The 14,306-nt window shown below is 59.1% G+C and overlaps 1 protein-coding gene across 7 annotated transcripts in view; it reads right to left on the bottom strand.

Annotated features, from left to right (window-relative positions):
• Nucleotides 1-632: 632 nt before the first annotated feature.
• The window catches only part of TNRC18 (trinucleotide repeat containing 18), a gene marked incomplete at its 3' end in the record, with an annotated part of 88,890 nt that continues 75,216 nt past the window's right edge, over nucleotides 633-14,306 (bottom strand). For all 7 annotated transcript variants that reach the window (XM_079121061.1, XM_079121060.1, XM_079121063.1 and 4 more), the window contains 10 exons: nucleotides 14,109-14,250; nucleotides 12,181-12,298; nucleotides 11,707-11,782; nucleotides 11,492-11,600; nucleotides 8,891-9,007; nucleotides 8,005-8,169; nucleotides 6,230-7,590; nucleotides 2,531-2,767; nucleotides 2,278-2,352; nucleotides 633-1,813 (listed from right to left, as the gene is read on the bottom strand). In XM_079121061.1, coding sequence (XP_078977187.1) covers nucleotides 1,607-1,813; nucleotides 2,278-2,352; nucleotides 2,531-2,767; nucleotides 6,230-7,590; nucleotides 8,005-8,169; nucleotides 8,891-9,007; nucleotides 11,492-11,600; nucleotides 11,707-11,782; nucleotides 12,181-12,298; nucleotides 14,109-14,250 — 2,607 coding nt within the window. The remainder of the gene's footprint in view (nucleotides 1,814-2,277; nucleotides 2,353-2,530; nucleotides 2,768-6,229; nucleotides 7,591-8,004; nucleotides 8,170-8,890; nucleotides 9,008-11,491; nucleotides 11,601-11,706; nucleotides 11,783-12,180; nucleotides 12,299-14,108; nucleotides 14,251-14,306) is intronic.

Genomic DNA, 14,306 nt, shown 5'->3' with positions numbered 1-14,306 from the left:
GAAACACCAGGTACTTTGTGTCCTACCTGATACAGCAGCCGCTGAGCCCTGGACAGGCAACTGGTGCAACTGAGAAGCAGCTTTTAATGTCCCCCGTTTAAATTAGCTCAAATTTCAACAGCCACATGTGGCCAGTGACCACCGGCCCAGCCTTCAGACTCCCTCCACCCTCCACTGTCCTGCAGTGGCAGGCTCCCCCCAGAACAGGGCCCCCAGCCCACCCCAGGCCCCGAAATGAACCACTCCAAGCGATGGTATTTTTCCAATTGAATCTTTTTTTCTTTTCTTTTTTTTTTTTTTTTTTTTTTGAAAAAGATCACACAGAATTTGCCAACAAAAATTCCAAAAGTAACTTAAAAAAAAAAAAAAAAAAAAAAAGGAAAACAATTCCCCCAAAAAACAAAACCGAAGTCTGGCTTTCCTTCCCTCAAGATTGTCTGCTGGAGGCCTCGGGTCCCATGGCGGGGGCTGGTTAAGTGCTTGCTGGGCCCGCAGAGGCACTGGGCTGGCGGCTCCCTCCCTCCCTCTCCCTAACTCCTTCTCGGCTGGGGGCGCGTACAGTACAGTGGGCTGGGTGGGTGTGCTGGGGGCTGGGGCCAGTGAAGCCGGGTGCTAGACACTCACAATCTAACAGGAAATAAAAAATAATATTCTGCACGTCAGAATGTGTTCGCTTTTTTTTTTATAATTTCATAGCTATTTTTCACAGTTTTAAAAAGTTTATATTTATATATATTTATATATATTTATCTTTATATATATAATTAAAAAGTTGACTCCATTTAAAGGCTTATGATACAGGGGCGGGTGAGTCTCTTGGTACAATAAAACTGTACAGGTTAGAACTGCTGCCTCCCCTCCTGGGCGGGGAGGGGCCAGGCGTGGCCGGAGCGAGGGTTTCAGCACCATTGGGATTTTCTGTAGTGTGAGGGTCTGGGCTGGGGGCAGGCCCTTGCCAGGGCCTACGGCCACCAGGCGGATGCTCCTGGGCTCCCCCTCGCCCTGCTCTGTTCCCCAAGTCCAGGCCATCCTGAGAGGGTGGAGGCCACAGGCACTCAGCAGCCTGGCGCAGTAGGTGAGGCTGGCTGGCATGGGTTCCCACGTCCCGTGGGGGAGGTCTGGGTGGACTCCATGCTGAGGGTGGCTGGGGCCCAGAGCGAGCGTCAGTTGGGTTCTAGGGAACCCCTTCCACTGCGCCCCCGTCTGCGGGGCCTGGGGCGCCTGGCCCCGCTGGGCCTGGAGGGCCTGCCTCGACAAGTGCTTACAAGGTGCTGGGAGGCATGGCCTTTCCACGCTGCGACTGCTCTGGGTGGCCAGCAGAGCCACACCGATAGCAGAGAGGAGCCCCGTCCCGGGGCGCTGAGGGGTTGGGAGGGTGGGGCCGGAGGCGTGTGCACATGAGTGCACACACGTGCATGCATACGGGCACACACATGTACACACACTCACTTGCCGGGGCATCCGCGTGCACACCTGGCCACATGCACACGCCCACGGGCACACTGGCATGCACACAACGCACATGGTCCCACGCCGTGGCAGTGGTGGCGAGGGCTCCCTGGGGGCCCCCAGGGTGCGAGGAAGCAGGGGGCCCGGCGGGCGGAGCTCAGCAGAGCACAGGCACGCCGTCCGTGGAGAAGATCATGCCCGTGGTGGGCTCGTAGGTGCCCGCGAGGTAGTACAGGCCCTCACTGTCCTGGTACCTCTTGGTCTTCAGCATCTGCTCGTACTGCTCCAGGCCCACCACCAGGCACTTGTGCGACACAGTCTGCACGTCATTCTCGTCCACGTGTGAGGACTGGTACAGGGCACGCTGCAGGGGCACAGCAGGGCCTCAAGGTGGGCGTAGGGCAGGAGAACCCTCCCAGGCCAGAGGAACCTGGGATGCCTTAAGTGGAGACCCAGAGATAGACAGAGATCTAGAGAGGCAGGCAGGCAGATGGAGATCTAGAGAGACAGGCAAAGATCTAGAGAGGCAGGCAGAGATCTAGAGAGGCAGGCAGACAGACGGGGATCTAGAGAGACAGGCAGAAGTGACCAAGAGACCAGTAGAGACTAAGGGACTAAGGACAAGGAAGGACAGAGACCTAAGACAGGAACAGACTGGGAGACCCCGAGACAGGCAGAGGTGAGACCAGGAGAGACGGATGAGAGCTGGTGCCTCAAAGCCAGAGACAGGCAAGAGGCCAGGGCGGGCAGAGCCCCGAGTCCAAGCACAGGACCCTGCCTGTCCGTGCTGGGAGAAGGTGGCACCTAGCCCACAGGACATCCGCCTACCTCCATGAAATCCTTCCTCTGGCTGGAGGCCCTCAGGGCAGCAGGAAGGCTGCGGCCAGACTTCTGGTCCCAGTGCTGTGTGGGGAACAAACCCGGGACTGTGGGTGACCCAGGCCCTAAGGCAGGGCTGCTGCCCACAGCAGGCTAGACCCCGGCCTCAACCTCCTCCTCTGGTCAGACCGTTGCTGCCCAGCACCCAGAATGTCTGGTCCAGACCCAGGAGGAAGATGCCTCGCTGGCCCCCTGGGCTCACCTGGCCCTCGTGGAACTGCTTGCCCGGGCTGGTCTCCTCGGGGTGGTAGAACCACTTAACCCGAACCACCATGTTGTTGCCCCAGGATTCCCACATGCTCTGGATGCGGCCAATGTAGGGCAGGTTGGGGCGGCCAGCCGACAGGAACACTGCGCAGTCTCCGATGCGGATCATCTCTTTGCCGCGCACAATGGCCTTGTAGAAGAGCTTGCGGGCCTTGCCCTTCATGCCACGTCGCTGCAGGAGATGCCAGTCAGGCAAGGGCCAGGGGCCTGTGGCCCGTCACACTGCAGGGCCCTTACCCAGCAGGGCCTGGCACCTGTGTCAATCTCAGGGGGCTAGAGGGAAGGGACAGGAGAGGACACCCCCAGGGTCTTCTCTCGCTGGGGAAGCCCCTTTCAGCTCTCTGACATGCCAGAACAGGAGGGACTTTACTGACTAGGGGTTTTGCAGCTAAAAGGGACTCCCAGCTCTCCCAGAGCACTGCCAGCATGGTACAGCCAGACCCAGCACGCACACGGACCCCCGCCTCTCCATGCCCGCTGTGAAGACCCACTCACTGCCCAGGCCCAGCACTGCCCTCGCCTCCTCACTGGGTGCCACCACCCTGAGGCCCCCTGCAGTCTGCACTCTGGGCAGGGTGATAGAGGCCAGGCTGAGGGGCTCCAGCAGGCCCTGCTGCGCAGCCTGTTTCCAAGCCTCCAGCAGCACGGCCTCAGGGCTGAGGGTCACATGCCACCCTGGGTGTGGGTCAACCCTTCCCTCCACCAGCACAGCTGCCCACTGACCCAGCACCAGCCAGATGCATTGATTTTTTTTGTTTATTCACTCAACAAACACGTTCTCAGGGCCCAGGCCACTCTCAGAGATCCTAGCCCCATGACGCCGTCCCTTGGAGAGAAGGTCCTCCAAGAGGCGGGCCACGCCAAGGCTTAGCAGAAGCAGCAGGCTCTCACCTCAACTAGACTCCACAACTCCTGGTGTTGGACAAGAGGCGCCAAGTCAAGTCTGCCTGCGCTGGGAGCCTACGTGCTCGCCTCCTGCCTTAGCACAGCCCTTCTCCTCTTAACCCGTGGTGGCCTTCTCATCAGCCAGGCCACTCATTTCTCTGCATGTGCTGTAAAATGCTCAGATTGCCTTCAGCTCAGGCACAGAGGACGCCACGGTTGCTAAGCAACTTGATGACAGCAGTTATGGTTTTTGGCATCAGGCAGCTACTCCCTTCAAGGAAGGCCCCCTCATCCAATGAGGTCCCCTGTGAGGCTGATCCCACCCCTTTAGTGGGCACAGGATTTGGTCTGACCAATCAGAGCATCACAACTCCCTACTGGCCACTGTGACTGGCTCAGGGCTGAACCAGGACCAGGCCAGACATCCAACCAGCTTTAGTGTAAACTCACAGGAGACACTTCCTTCTGTCACTTAGCTGGTAGAACATGAGCTGAGAGCTACTGGACTTTCCTGTTGCCCAGGGAGGGGCTGTCGGCACGGAGGAAGGAGAGAAGCTGAAGAGTGGAGCGTGGACCTGAGAGTGGGTCTAAGGGCAGCCCTCAAGTCCCCAGATCCCCCTGTACCTGCAGCTGCACACCCTGACCCTTCCTGCTTCGTGTTTAAGCCAGTCATTTAAGGCTTCTGTGACTGCAGCTCCGAGCCTCACTGACACTGGCACTGCAAACAGCAGATGCCAAATGAGCGCGGGCAGCAGTGGCGGGGCAGGGTGAGATGTGCCTCTCCTCAGCTCAGAGGCTGTCCCCTTATGCAGCCCTCAGATAAAGCACTTGCAGGGATTCGGGCCCGGGGGACCGGGGGGACCTGGCCTTGCAACCTGCAGCCAAGATTCTATGAGGATCTAGTATTCCGGCCGGGCCTCTCAAGTGGTGGCCTGGCCGAGGGGCTCCTTCAGCTGGCAGCCAGCAATCCATGAGGATTTAAATCCACGATCCTGTGCCCAGATCAGGAAAGCCAGGCTCAAGTCAGGGTCCCAATGACGATGGAGCTGCAGCGCAGGGGTGCAGACCCCAGCTGTGCATGCTCCGCACCCTGCTGACAGCAGACTCCCTGGTGGGGAGCAGCCTAGGGCAGATGAAGCTGCTATCCCACTTCTGAGGGCTTCTGACTGCCCTGGCAGCACATCGAGAGCCCTAGAAGGCAGCAGTCACGACTGAGACCCCCAGAGCTGTTTCAGGGCACCCCAGCCTCTCTAGCCTCACAAGCTGCCCACACGTGGCACACGTGCCAGCAGCTTCCCAAGCTCTGAGGTGGTGTGCAGACACCCCAAGCCTGTCCCTGCCAACCCCAAAGCTGCTGGACTTGCCCTGATGTGAACGGGGCCTTAAATAGGCAGTGGCTCAGCAGGGGCATCTCCTCAAGCCCATCTCCATGCAGCCTTGGAGGACCTGGTCTAGGGACACAGACCCTGGGGACAAAACCTGGGCCGGCCATACCTGCACACAAGGACACCCCCCCACACACACACACACCAAGCAAAGGGGCCTGGCTGCAGTAGCATGATTCTCAAACCCCCCGAAGGTCCGTGTGATGGAGACGTGGCCCAGGGTGGCAGTACCGGGAGATGGGGGGTGTAACTGGGAGTGCCCTGAAGGGGATGGTGAGCCTGAGCAGCCCCCCGGCCACGAGGTGAGCAGCTGCTCTGCCACTCACTCCCCACATGGCTGTCCAACACCCCTGCCTCAGACCTAAAGCAAAGGGTCTGCTTCTCTAAACCTCAAGCCAAAGCCTACCTCAGCCCTGATAGGCTAATCCTCTCTAGTACTTTGTTACAGCAACAGAAAAAAAGCTAATATGCTGGCTCTTTCTGCCCAGGTGTGGGATGGACTGGTGACTCTGAGGACTATTCTCATTCTCCACAGAGAAGCTTCTAGAAGAGGTACTGACAATTTCCTCCCCTGAGAAGTGTGTGTGCACAGGTGTGAATGTGTGTGTACCTGTACGGCATGTGTGTGCTTGTGTGTGCAGTGTATTCACACATGCATGTGTGTATGGAAGACACACAGGACAGAATGGGCTGGGAGGGCTCCTTTTGCACAACCAGGCCCTGCCATCAGGGTGGCCGCAGGTCCCAGGAATACTCTTCCTGGGCTGCATTGGTGGACACGTGGTCCATGGCCAGGCCAGGGAGACCTGACCTGGCACTTCTGCTGCCAAGCAAAGGGAAGTGGTGCCTTCTACCAGGACCACACACTGGTGGCCGACGGCCTCAAGCATGCAGCCTCTGAAGTCAGAGTAAGGCTGGGGATAAAGCTCAGCTGGTAGAGAGCTTGCCTCGCACGCACCAGGCCCCGAGTTCAATCCCCAGCACCACCAAAAAAAAAAAAAAGAGCTTGAAGTCAGAATAGCTGAAAATGAGATGAGTGTGAAGAACCCGGGCTGGACGGCCAGCAAGATCTGAAGGTCCCCGCTGTCCTGCCCCCATGGGACAGCCCCGCATCAACCCTTGTATGTGCTGTATTTGGGCTCTAGGCAGGAAGCTCTTGCCTGCAAACCAGGGGGCAGGGCCACTCGGCAAAGGGCCTGGGCTCTGGAGTCAGCAAGCCTTGAAAGCTATTTGCCCCCCATAATATGGGGCGTAGCCTCACCCTGCCCCCAACCCTCCTCCCTGGGGCTGCTGGGAGCTAAGGGGGCAGGCAGGGTCTGGTGGGGAGCACCCAGAGGAAGGCCTTAGAACCTCAGCCTGGTTACCTGGGTGGGTTTCCCAAACCACTTCCAGAGCTGCCGGGCAGGCAGGAAGGCGGCGATCTTGGGCCGGTTCTCCACAGACGGCAGGCGCTGCCGCTTGGCCAACTCCTTGGTAGTGGGCAGGTGGACGCCCTCTCTCTTTTTGGGTCGGCTCTTGGCCCCCGCCCCGGCCTGAGCCTTGGGTTGCAGAGGCTGAGGGGGCTGCGGTGGAGGGGCCGGGGGCTGGGCAGCGGGTGCTTTCTTGCCCGTGGAGTGGGCCGAGGAGCGTGCCTTGCCGGCCTGCTTGGGGGCCTTGGCGGGGAGGGCCGGCTGGGTGGAGGGGCCAGCAGCAGGGGCAGGAGCTGCCTCATCATCAGAGCTGCAGGAAGAGTCCTCGTCTGTGGTGGAGGAAGAGGAGGAGGAGGAAGAGGAAGAGGAGGAGGAGGAGGAGGAGGAGGAGGAAGAGGAAGAGGAAGAGGAAGAGGAGGAAGAGGAGGAGGAGGAGGAAGAGGAGGAGGAAGAGGAGGAGGAGGAGGAGGAAGAAGAGGAAGAGGAAGAGGAAGAGGCGGGGGAGGATGCCCTAGAGCTGGAGGCGCTGCAGTTCCGGCCCCCTGCGCCCCGGCTGTCCTCCCCGTTCTTCTCGCCGTCCTCCTCGCCTTCTGTCTCTGAGCCGCTGCTGCTGCTGCTGCTGCTGCTACTGCTGCTACTGCCACTGCTGCTGCTGGTCTCTGACTCCTCAGCCCCATCCTGCTCAGCCTGGGCCTTGTCCGGGCTCTTGGGGTTCCCAGGGTCCTCCAACGGCAGCCCTGACCCAGGGTCCTGGGCAAGGTCCCCCTCCAGGGCCTTGGGCCAGGCCATCTTGGGCTCGCTACTGCCTGCCGCAGGGGGCAGGCCACCCAGGCCCAGCAGGCTCTTGGGTTCCTGCCAGCTTCCAGCCCCTGGGTCCTCCCGGAGGAGCAGGGCCTCTTTGGCCTTCTTGCTTTTGGGGGATGTGACCCCCTCATGGTCCAGTTTGACAAGCAGCTCAGCCTCCTCCCCTGGCCTCCGAGCACCCTTGGCACCCGACTCCTCCGAGGCCCGAGCCTTCTTGGGCTTGGGGCGGGTGGCGGGCATGGTGATCGGCATGGTGATGAGGGGGGCCGGGGTCAGGGCTGCAGCAGGGGCCGGCAGCTCTCCAAAGGGCTCAGGAGCTGGGCAGCTGGCGAAGGTGGGTGGCACTGGGCTGGGCTGGGGAGGTGCCGGGCGAGCCTTGGGGGCCTTGGCCCGCTTGTCCACAGGTTCTGGAGGGCTCTTCTTGGAACTTGGGGTGCTGATGGGCTCCAGGGCCAAGGGGGTGCTGGGGACCTCATCTGTGGAGACCCCCTCCTCCAGGACAGTGGCTCTGTCTAGAAAACAAAAGAGGACAAATGGAGGCTGGGGTGGGGACCACAGTGGTCTGGGCTGGGTGGGAGAGCAGGGTTCCTGGGTCAGGAAGCCCTGCCACTCTGGCTGGGCCTCAGGATGGGTGGCTCTTGCACCTCATCCTGGGTGTGCTGGCCCTGAGTGGTCTCGGGTGGTCCTGGCTCGCAGCCAAAGCACTCTCCTCTGGGAGCGCATGAAACGCACCAGGCCGAAGCTCCGCTCTGCCTCTGATCACACAGCTTGCCTCCCTGGGCCCACTGCCTAATTCCCAAGTGGGCAGGACTGCCTAGCGGTGCTGCTCTTACAGAGATAAGGACTGGTCACTGCACAGACCCTCATGCTCCAGGTTCTGGCTCCTCAAGTAGCCCCCACCCGACCCTAAGCCTGAGCCAACATACCGCCCTTGGCTTTAGTGCTGGGCTTTCGCCCACGCCCCCGTGCCTTGGCTCCTGGTTCCTCAGACCCTGGGGTGGCACCCTCTTTGCCTTCCCCGGTGTCTTTGCTGGTCTTCCGGCTGCGGCGCTTGGCGCTCGGCACCAGGAGGGCTGGGGATGGCTCGGCACCTGCAAGGCAGACAGTGGCTCAGGCCTGGCTCTCTGCTCTGAGTTCCTGGATCACTGTTTGGGGTGGGGAATAGGGACATCAGGTGGCTGATGCAAGCTGGACTCCCTTGATGGACTGTGTGGTCCAGCCGTGGGGGTGGCACAGGCACACAGTCGCTCAGCAGGCTCAGCACACCAAAGAACTCTGAAACTCACGGGGCTGAACAAAGGTGCTGACTCTAGAGGACCTCTGAGGCCACCCACCCCAAGAAGCCAGGCAGTGTGAGCAAATCTTGCTGCTGCCTCTCAGAAGGGGACCTGGAGGAGTCACTGACCTCTGAGCCCCAGGACACAAAGGCCAAGGCAAGGATTCAGTGCCATGGTGCCCACATGGAGCTTGGAACCATCAACAACACCTGATCAGCCTCACACCGTCTGGGCATCCAGGCCTGAGGCTGCCCTCAGGAGGCCACAGGGTCCACCTGGCAGCCCCAAGATCCCCACTCCCCAGCCCCTCTGGGAGTCCAGCCCCCTCCGGGAGTCCCCGCCCCCTGCTTCTGCCATTTCTACCCACTGTGGGTTCCAATGGTGCAAATGGCAGGCAGAGGCCAGAGTGAGACTGGAGGAGGAGGAGACCTAGAAGCTGAGGGACAGGAGTCTGTGCTGCCAGGGGAGCCAGGCAAGGGCTGGGTGGGTGGCACCCAGGATAGCAGGAACCCAACCTCACATGCTGGGCACTCACACTGGATCTTATAGTCGGGTGGCAGGAGGCGGATGTGTGAGAGAGGGATCCTGCCCGTGTCTCCATCGTCAAACTCCACGGTGATGAGATCCCCGTCATCTTCCAGGTCCAGTAACCCTGCAGGGGAGGGACAAGTCAGGGGGCCCCAGGGCTCCGGCCGCGTACTGGGGCATGAGGGTGAGAGGCAGCGGAGACCAGCATGTAGGCAGCACAGCGAGGGGACTGGGAATGTGTGCGCTACAGTGCAGCAGTGGGCAGGGCCCCCCCATTTCTAGTTGAGCACGTGTCCTGGAGTTCAGGTCCACAAGGCAGCAGAGCACACACACCTGTACCTGCTCACTCTCAAGACCACCCCCCGAAGCAGCAGCAAATAACCACTAGAGCATTGGAGAGGGACGAGGCCATGAACACCTGGGGACCGACTCTGGCCTCAGCTTTGCTACTGTCAGGTGACTGAAAGGTGACCACAATGAGGAGGAGGCCAAGGAGGGGGGTCGCTAGCTCTGGACAGGCTGAGTGTCACCTGAGCAGCATGGGCTGGGAGGTCTGCCTAACTCTGATCCGAGAGATGCAGGCGCCGGAGAGAAGGGTGGGGGCCACGCCAAGCAAGGGGTGAGCCCAACATCTGCTCCTGAAGGACAATGCCCAGCTCTCTCCCTGACACAGAAGCTAAGTCTGTATCCCCAAGGACACAGGCCCTGCGGAAGGGAAGAGACCTATGCACTGGAACTTGGGATCCCCTAACAAACTGCCTGCCCAGCGTCACCAAGCCTCGCTCGGCCAGAGCCTCTGATTTCAGCACCCTCTCTTTGCCAGGGATCACCAAGGTCAGCAGGAGAGCATCCAGCAAACAGCGCAGTGTGTGGCACCTGTGTGGGCAAGGGGAGCCCAGAGGGAGAGGGGCTGGAGGCCTGGCGAACAGACACAGCCTCAGAAATTTTCTTACAAAAGATAACGCATAGGTACGGCAGAAAGATTTTTTTTTTTTTTCCCAAGAAACATTCAGGGAATAAGAAAGAACTCTTGAAAAAATTTTAAATGACAGCAGAAATTTTCAAATGCAAGAGAACAAAAGGATTTAGAAGATCATATGGAGAAAATCTCCCATAAAATTGAACAAAAAATAAAGAAATGGACAATAAATGAGAAAGAGATACACACACCAAGAGCCACCAGACTAGTGGGAGTTCCAGGGACCACAGATGGAGTGAGAGACTCAACTATCCAAGTGGTACAGAGCAGAAAAGCTTCCAGGACTGGAGGGATTTGCTACAGAATCAAGAGCCCCGTCATCCCCAAATACCTGGCATAAAGAAACGAAGAGAAAACCCACATGCAGCTCCAGATCTAGGGATAATGAGAAGGTCCTAAACGTTTCCAGAGGGAGAAAAAGTAGGTCTCCTCAAAGGTCTGGGAATTGTAATGGCCACTAATCTCTCGAACAGCTGAATAAAAATCAAAGACTTTGAAATGGTATGGGGAGATTCTTTCTAATCTAGAATTTATACCCAACTCAACTATAAAGAATAAGGGTAAAGAGATTGCAGGCATGTAAGAATTTGAGAAACTTTATATTTTTTTAGTACCAGGGACTGAACTCAGGGGCTCTTAACCACTGAGCCACTGTCTCCAGCCCTTTTTTATTTTGAGATGGGGTCTTGCTAAATTGCTTGGAGCCTCACTAAGTTGCTAAGGCTGGTCTTGAACTCATGATCCTCCTGCCTCAGCCTCCCAAACCACTGGGATTACAGGCCTGCATCATGGCATCCAGCTTGAGAAACTCGTTTTCTAGGGACTCTCTCAGAAAGTTACGAAGATCCTCTACTAAAATAAGGGGGTCAGCCTAGAAAGAGAAAGACGTGAGATGCCACACAGAAGCCCAGAGGGGCCCCAGAATGCTGGGAGGGGAAGGCTAAGACTCCAAGTGGCACCATAACCTGAGCCTGGAAGGCAGCCTGCCCTCAGGGTACCAGAGGTGAAGAGGTCTGAGGCTGGAGCCCAAGACAAACTCTTCCCGTATTAACAGGACTTCCAGGGGTTTGACGCTCAATGAGTGATAAAAAATGGGAAAAATAAACCTCCCAGCCCAACCCGGCAGCTGGGACTGGACCTCAGGTCTCACATCCCCAGTTCTCCAGCCCCAGCCCTGCTTCCCTCTTGGTCACACAAACATCGGGGAGCGGAGGAGTGAGCACGCCTGGCACGTAGGAATTTGACTTGGTCTAACCAGCATCCCCGAGTGTCACATCTTCTGTTTGCCAGCGTCCCTGCCTATACCGCCTGGAGTGCCTATTACTTGTCTGCCCCTCTTCCATCCTTTCTTCTGCTGGGGACACCATCAAAGCCCTGTGCTTGGGGCTGGGGTTGTGGCCCAGAGGTACAGCGCTCGGTTGAGGCCCGGGGTTTGATCCTCAGCACCACATAAAAATAAAATAAAGGTGCTGCGTCACCCACAACTGAAAAATACATACAAATAAAAAAGCCCTGTGCTTTTGGGCCACGTGAGTCGACAAAAATCTCTGCAATTAAGTCAGTCAGATTTGGGTTTTGGTGACCAAATAGGTCCACAGTGGCACGTTAGGCCGGAAGGGGGCCTCTCACCTCGGACCACAGTGCCGGGGTACAGGCAGCGGTACTGCTGGCTCCAGTAAGCTGCGATCCTGGTCCCTTGTGGCAGGAAGCGAGTGGAGGCCGGCCTCACGTCGATGATCTGGAGAGCACGGGATTGAGCACCAGGGGTGACCAGAAACAGAGGTGTGGCCGCGGCCTGGGCCCCTCCCCCAGCCTCCGAGCCCCGCCTCCCGCCCCCCACTCACCGCCTCCTGCAGCAGCTGCTCCAGGCAGTAGATGTGGGGCCGGTTCCCGCGCTCGCCCTCCACCACCACGCGGTATCTGTGAGGCCAGGGCAAATGCGGGTGAGGTGGCAGAGGCCAGAGACCCTTGGGGGATGCCGACCTGCTACGTCCCCTCCTGGCCAGGCCTCCTGGTCCATGGAACTAGGGGCTGTGGAGCATGCCGACCCCGAGAGGCCACCATGCACTCCAGTGCCTTCCCGTGAGCCCTTGGCCACTGAGGAGCGGCCATGCCCAGCTGGAGCCCCTCCGCTGGCAGGGCCCACCCTGCACACCTCCCACCTGTGGGGGCCTGGCAGACCTCAGTGTCCAGCCACATCCCCTCCCCCTTCTGTGGAGGGAAGCCATGGCCCAGAAAGGAGCAGCACTCGGCCCAGAGAGGCGCAGCAAGGCAGCCCGCTCCGCCCCGGCGTGGGTCTCCACCCCGCCCCCACTCACATGTCCGGTGAGTGGACGGTCTGCACGTGCCCGGCGTACAGAAGCTTGTCATCCATGGGGATGAGCACACGCAGGCCATCCTTCAGCTCGTCCTTGTCGATGATGCAGGAGCGTGGGGCTGTGGGGTGGGCAGGGAGGCTGGCTGGAGCGGAGGGCTCTGGGAGACCTGGCCTCCTCCCCAGCCTGCCGATGGCAGCCCTGCCAGGTGAGTCTGCAGGTACACACTGGGTGTGCCTGAGTGCGAGTGGCCTGTACCAACTGGCACTTGCCGAAGGGCACATACAGGTCAGTGAGGGGCAAATAGGTGTGACCCAGGGGTGACCACCTGTGACACTGCCCCTCCTCCATTCCAAAGAACCCCAGCCGGGTGAAGCTCTGGGTCACAGCTCCACCCCACCCTCAGCACTGCCCTCTATCCTGACGTCCAGGGCCCCCACTGCTGCCCCCTCAGCCGAACATCTCGTTCAGTTTTCCTCCACCTGGGGCAGGTTTTCTGGGGACACCAACACCACCAGCTGCCAGCCCTACCGCCCCCAGGCCTTCTCGGGAGCCCGCTTTGGGCTGCCCACCCAAGCTCTCCTTACTCCTCCTCTGCCTGCTCTTCCTTCTGTGTGGGACCTTTTACCCGGTCCCCTGTCATCAGCATATGTTAAAAAGACCCAGGCAGCGGAGGAGGTGGCCTGCACCCATAATCCCAGCCGCTCACTCGCCTGTAATCCAGGCTGAGGCAGGAGGATCTTGAGTTCAAAGCCAGCCTCAGCAACTTAGTGAGGACCTAAGCAACTCAGCAAGACCCTGTCTCTAAATAAAATATAAAAAGGACTGGGATGTGGCTCAGTGGTTAAGTGCCCCTGGGTTCAATCCCTAGTACCAAAAAAATACCCCAAAAAACAAAGACCCAGACAGTTCTGGGGTTCCAGAACAAGGGGCGTACTTCTCCATCCATCTGCCACCACCTGGGCAGAGAGCACTTCCCACACCTTGACCTGGGTGGCCAAAGGCAGAAGAGACAGCATACAAGGTCCTAGGCCTGAGTGGCCGCCTGGGCTCCCTCTGGCCCTCACAAACCTCCGCCTGCACCTCAGGGCCACTGTGCCCCCAGGGCCAGGGTCCAGCACAGTGCACGACACACAGAACCGAGTGCCACAACCCAGGCCCTGGCGCCTTGTCACTCCATCACGGTGGGGCTAGCCCGCTGCACAGAGATCCGCACAGCCACCTGCCACCCTGCAGATCCCCAACCCAAAAGTGATCGTGCAGCCAGCTGCTCGAAGCAGCAGGGGACAGAGCACACGCCTTGCAACAGCCCAGTTCCTGCTTTCCACAGTTCATATCCAGGACCCCTCCTCTGAGCTCAGACCGAGTCATGACTTCCTCAGGATGTCCAACAGACACCCCAAACTCCAATTATCAAGCCCCAGACTGTGCTGTCCCCCCACCAAATCCCCATCACTAGCCCTCGTCTCCTCTCTCCAGCTCGAAGGTCCCACCCCCACCTCCCTCCAGTCTCCCTCCAAACAGGCTCAACCTGCCTGCCTCCCCACCACTGCCCCAAGCAGGTCCAGAGCGCTGCCTGCACTACCTCGATGGTCATGACCTCCTGCCTCCCGGAGCCTCCGTACACTCAATGCAGCAGGCATTACTTCAACACCCTGATGACACTGCTCTCCCACACCCTGGGACAGCCGTGTTCCTTGGGATGAGCACCATATCCCTGGCCAAGATCCCAGAGGCTGTGGGTGATCTGACCCTGCCTTCTCCAAGGTCCCAAGACTGATCCCCATAAACCCAAGCTTACTAAGCCAGAGCTAAGTAGGCCTCCTTTCCATTTGCCTGAGGTGCCTCAGGGCCTCTGCACATGCTGTTACCAGCTATGTGTCAGGCCAGGGCTCCAGCTCCTCCCAACACACAGCCTCATAGTCACTCACCAGGGGTCAGTGGCCGCTCCACAGCCCCGCCTCGTGGCAGGTGCTCATCCTCTGAGAAGCTCGAGTCCTGGTTGGGTTCAAAATCCTCCTCAGCTGCCATGCTCTCCATTAGCTTGCTCACGGCGCCCCCCTTTCCCCGGTTCTGTGAATGGAGCACAGACCAACAGCTCAGGGGACACAGGAGTCCTGCCCTGCTGA

The sequence above is a fragment of the Sciurus vulgaris genome, assembly GCF_902686455.1.
Source record: "Sciurus vulgaris genome assembly, chromosome: 18".
In the NCBI taxonomy this organism is placed as follows: Eukaryota; Metazoa; Chordata; class Mammalia; order Rodentia; family Sciuridae; genus Sciurus; species Sciurus vulgaris.
This window is presented reverse-complemented; position numbering and strand designations above follow the sequence as displayed.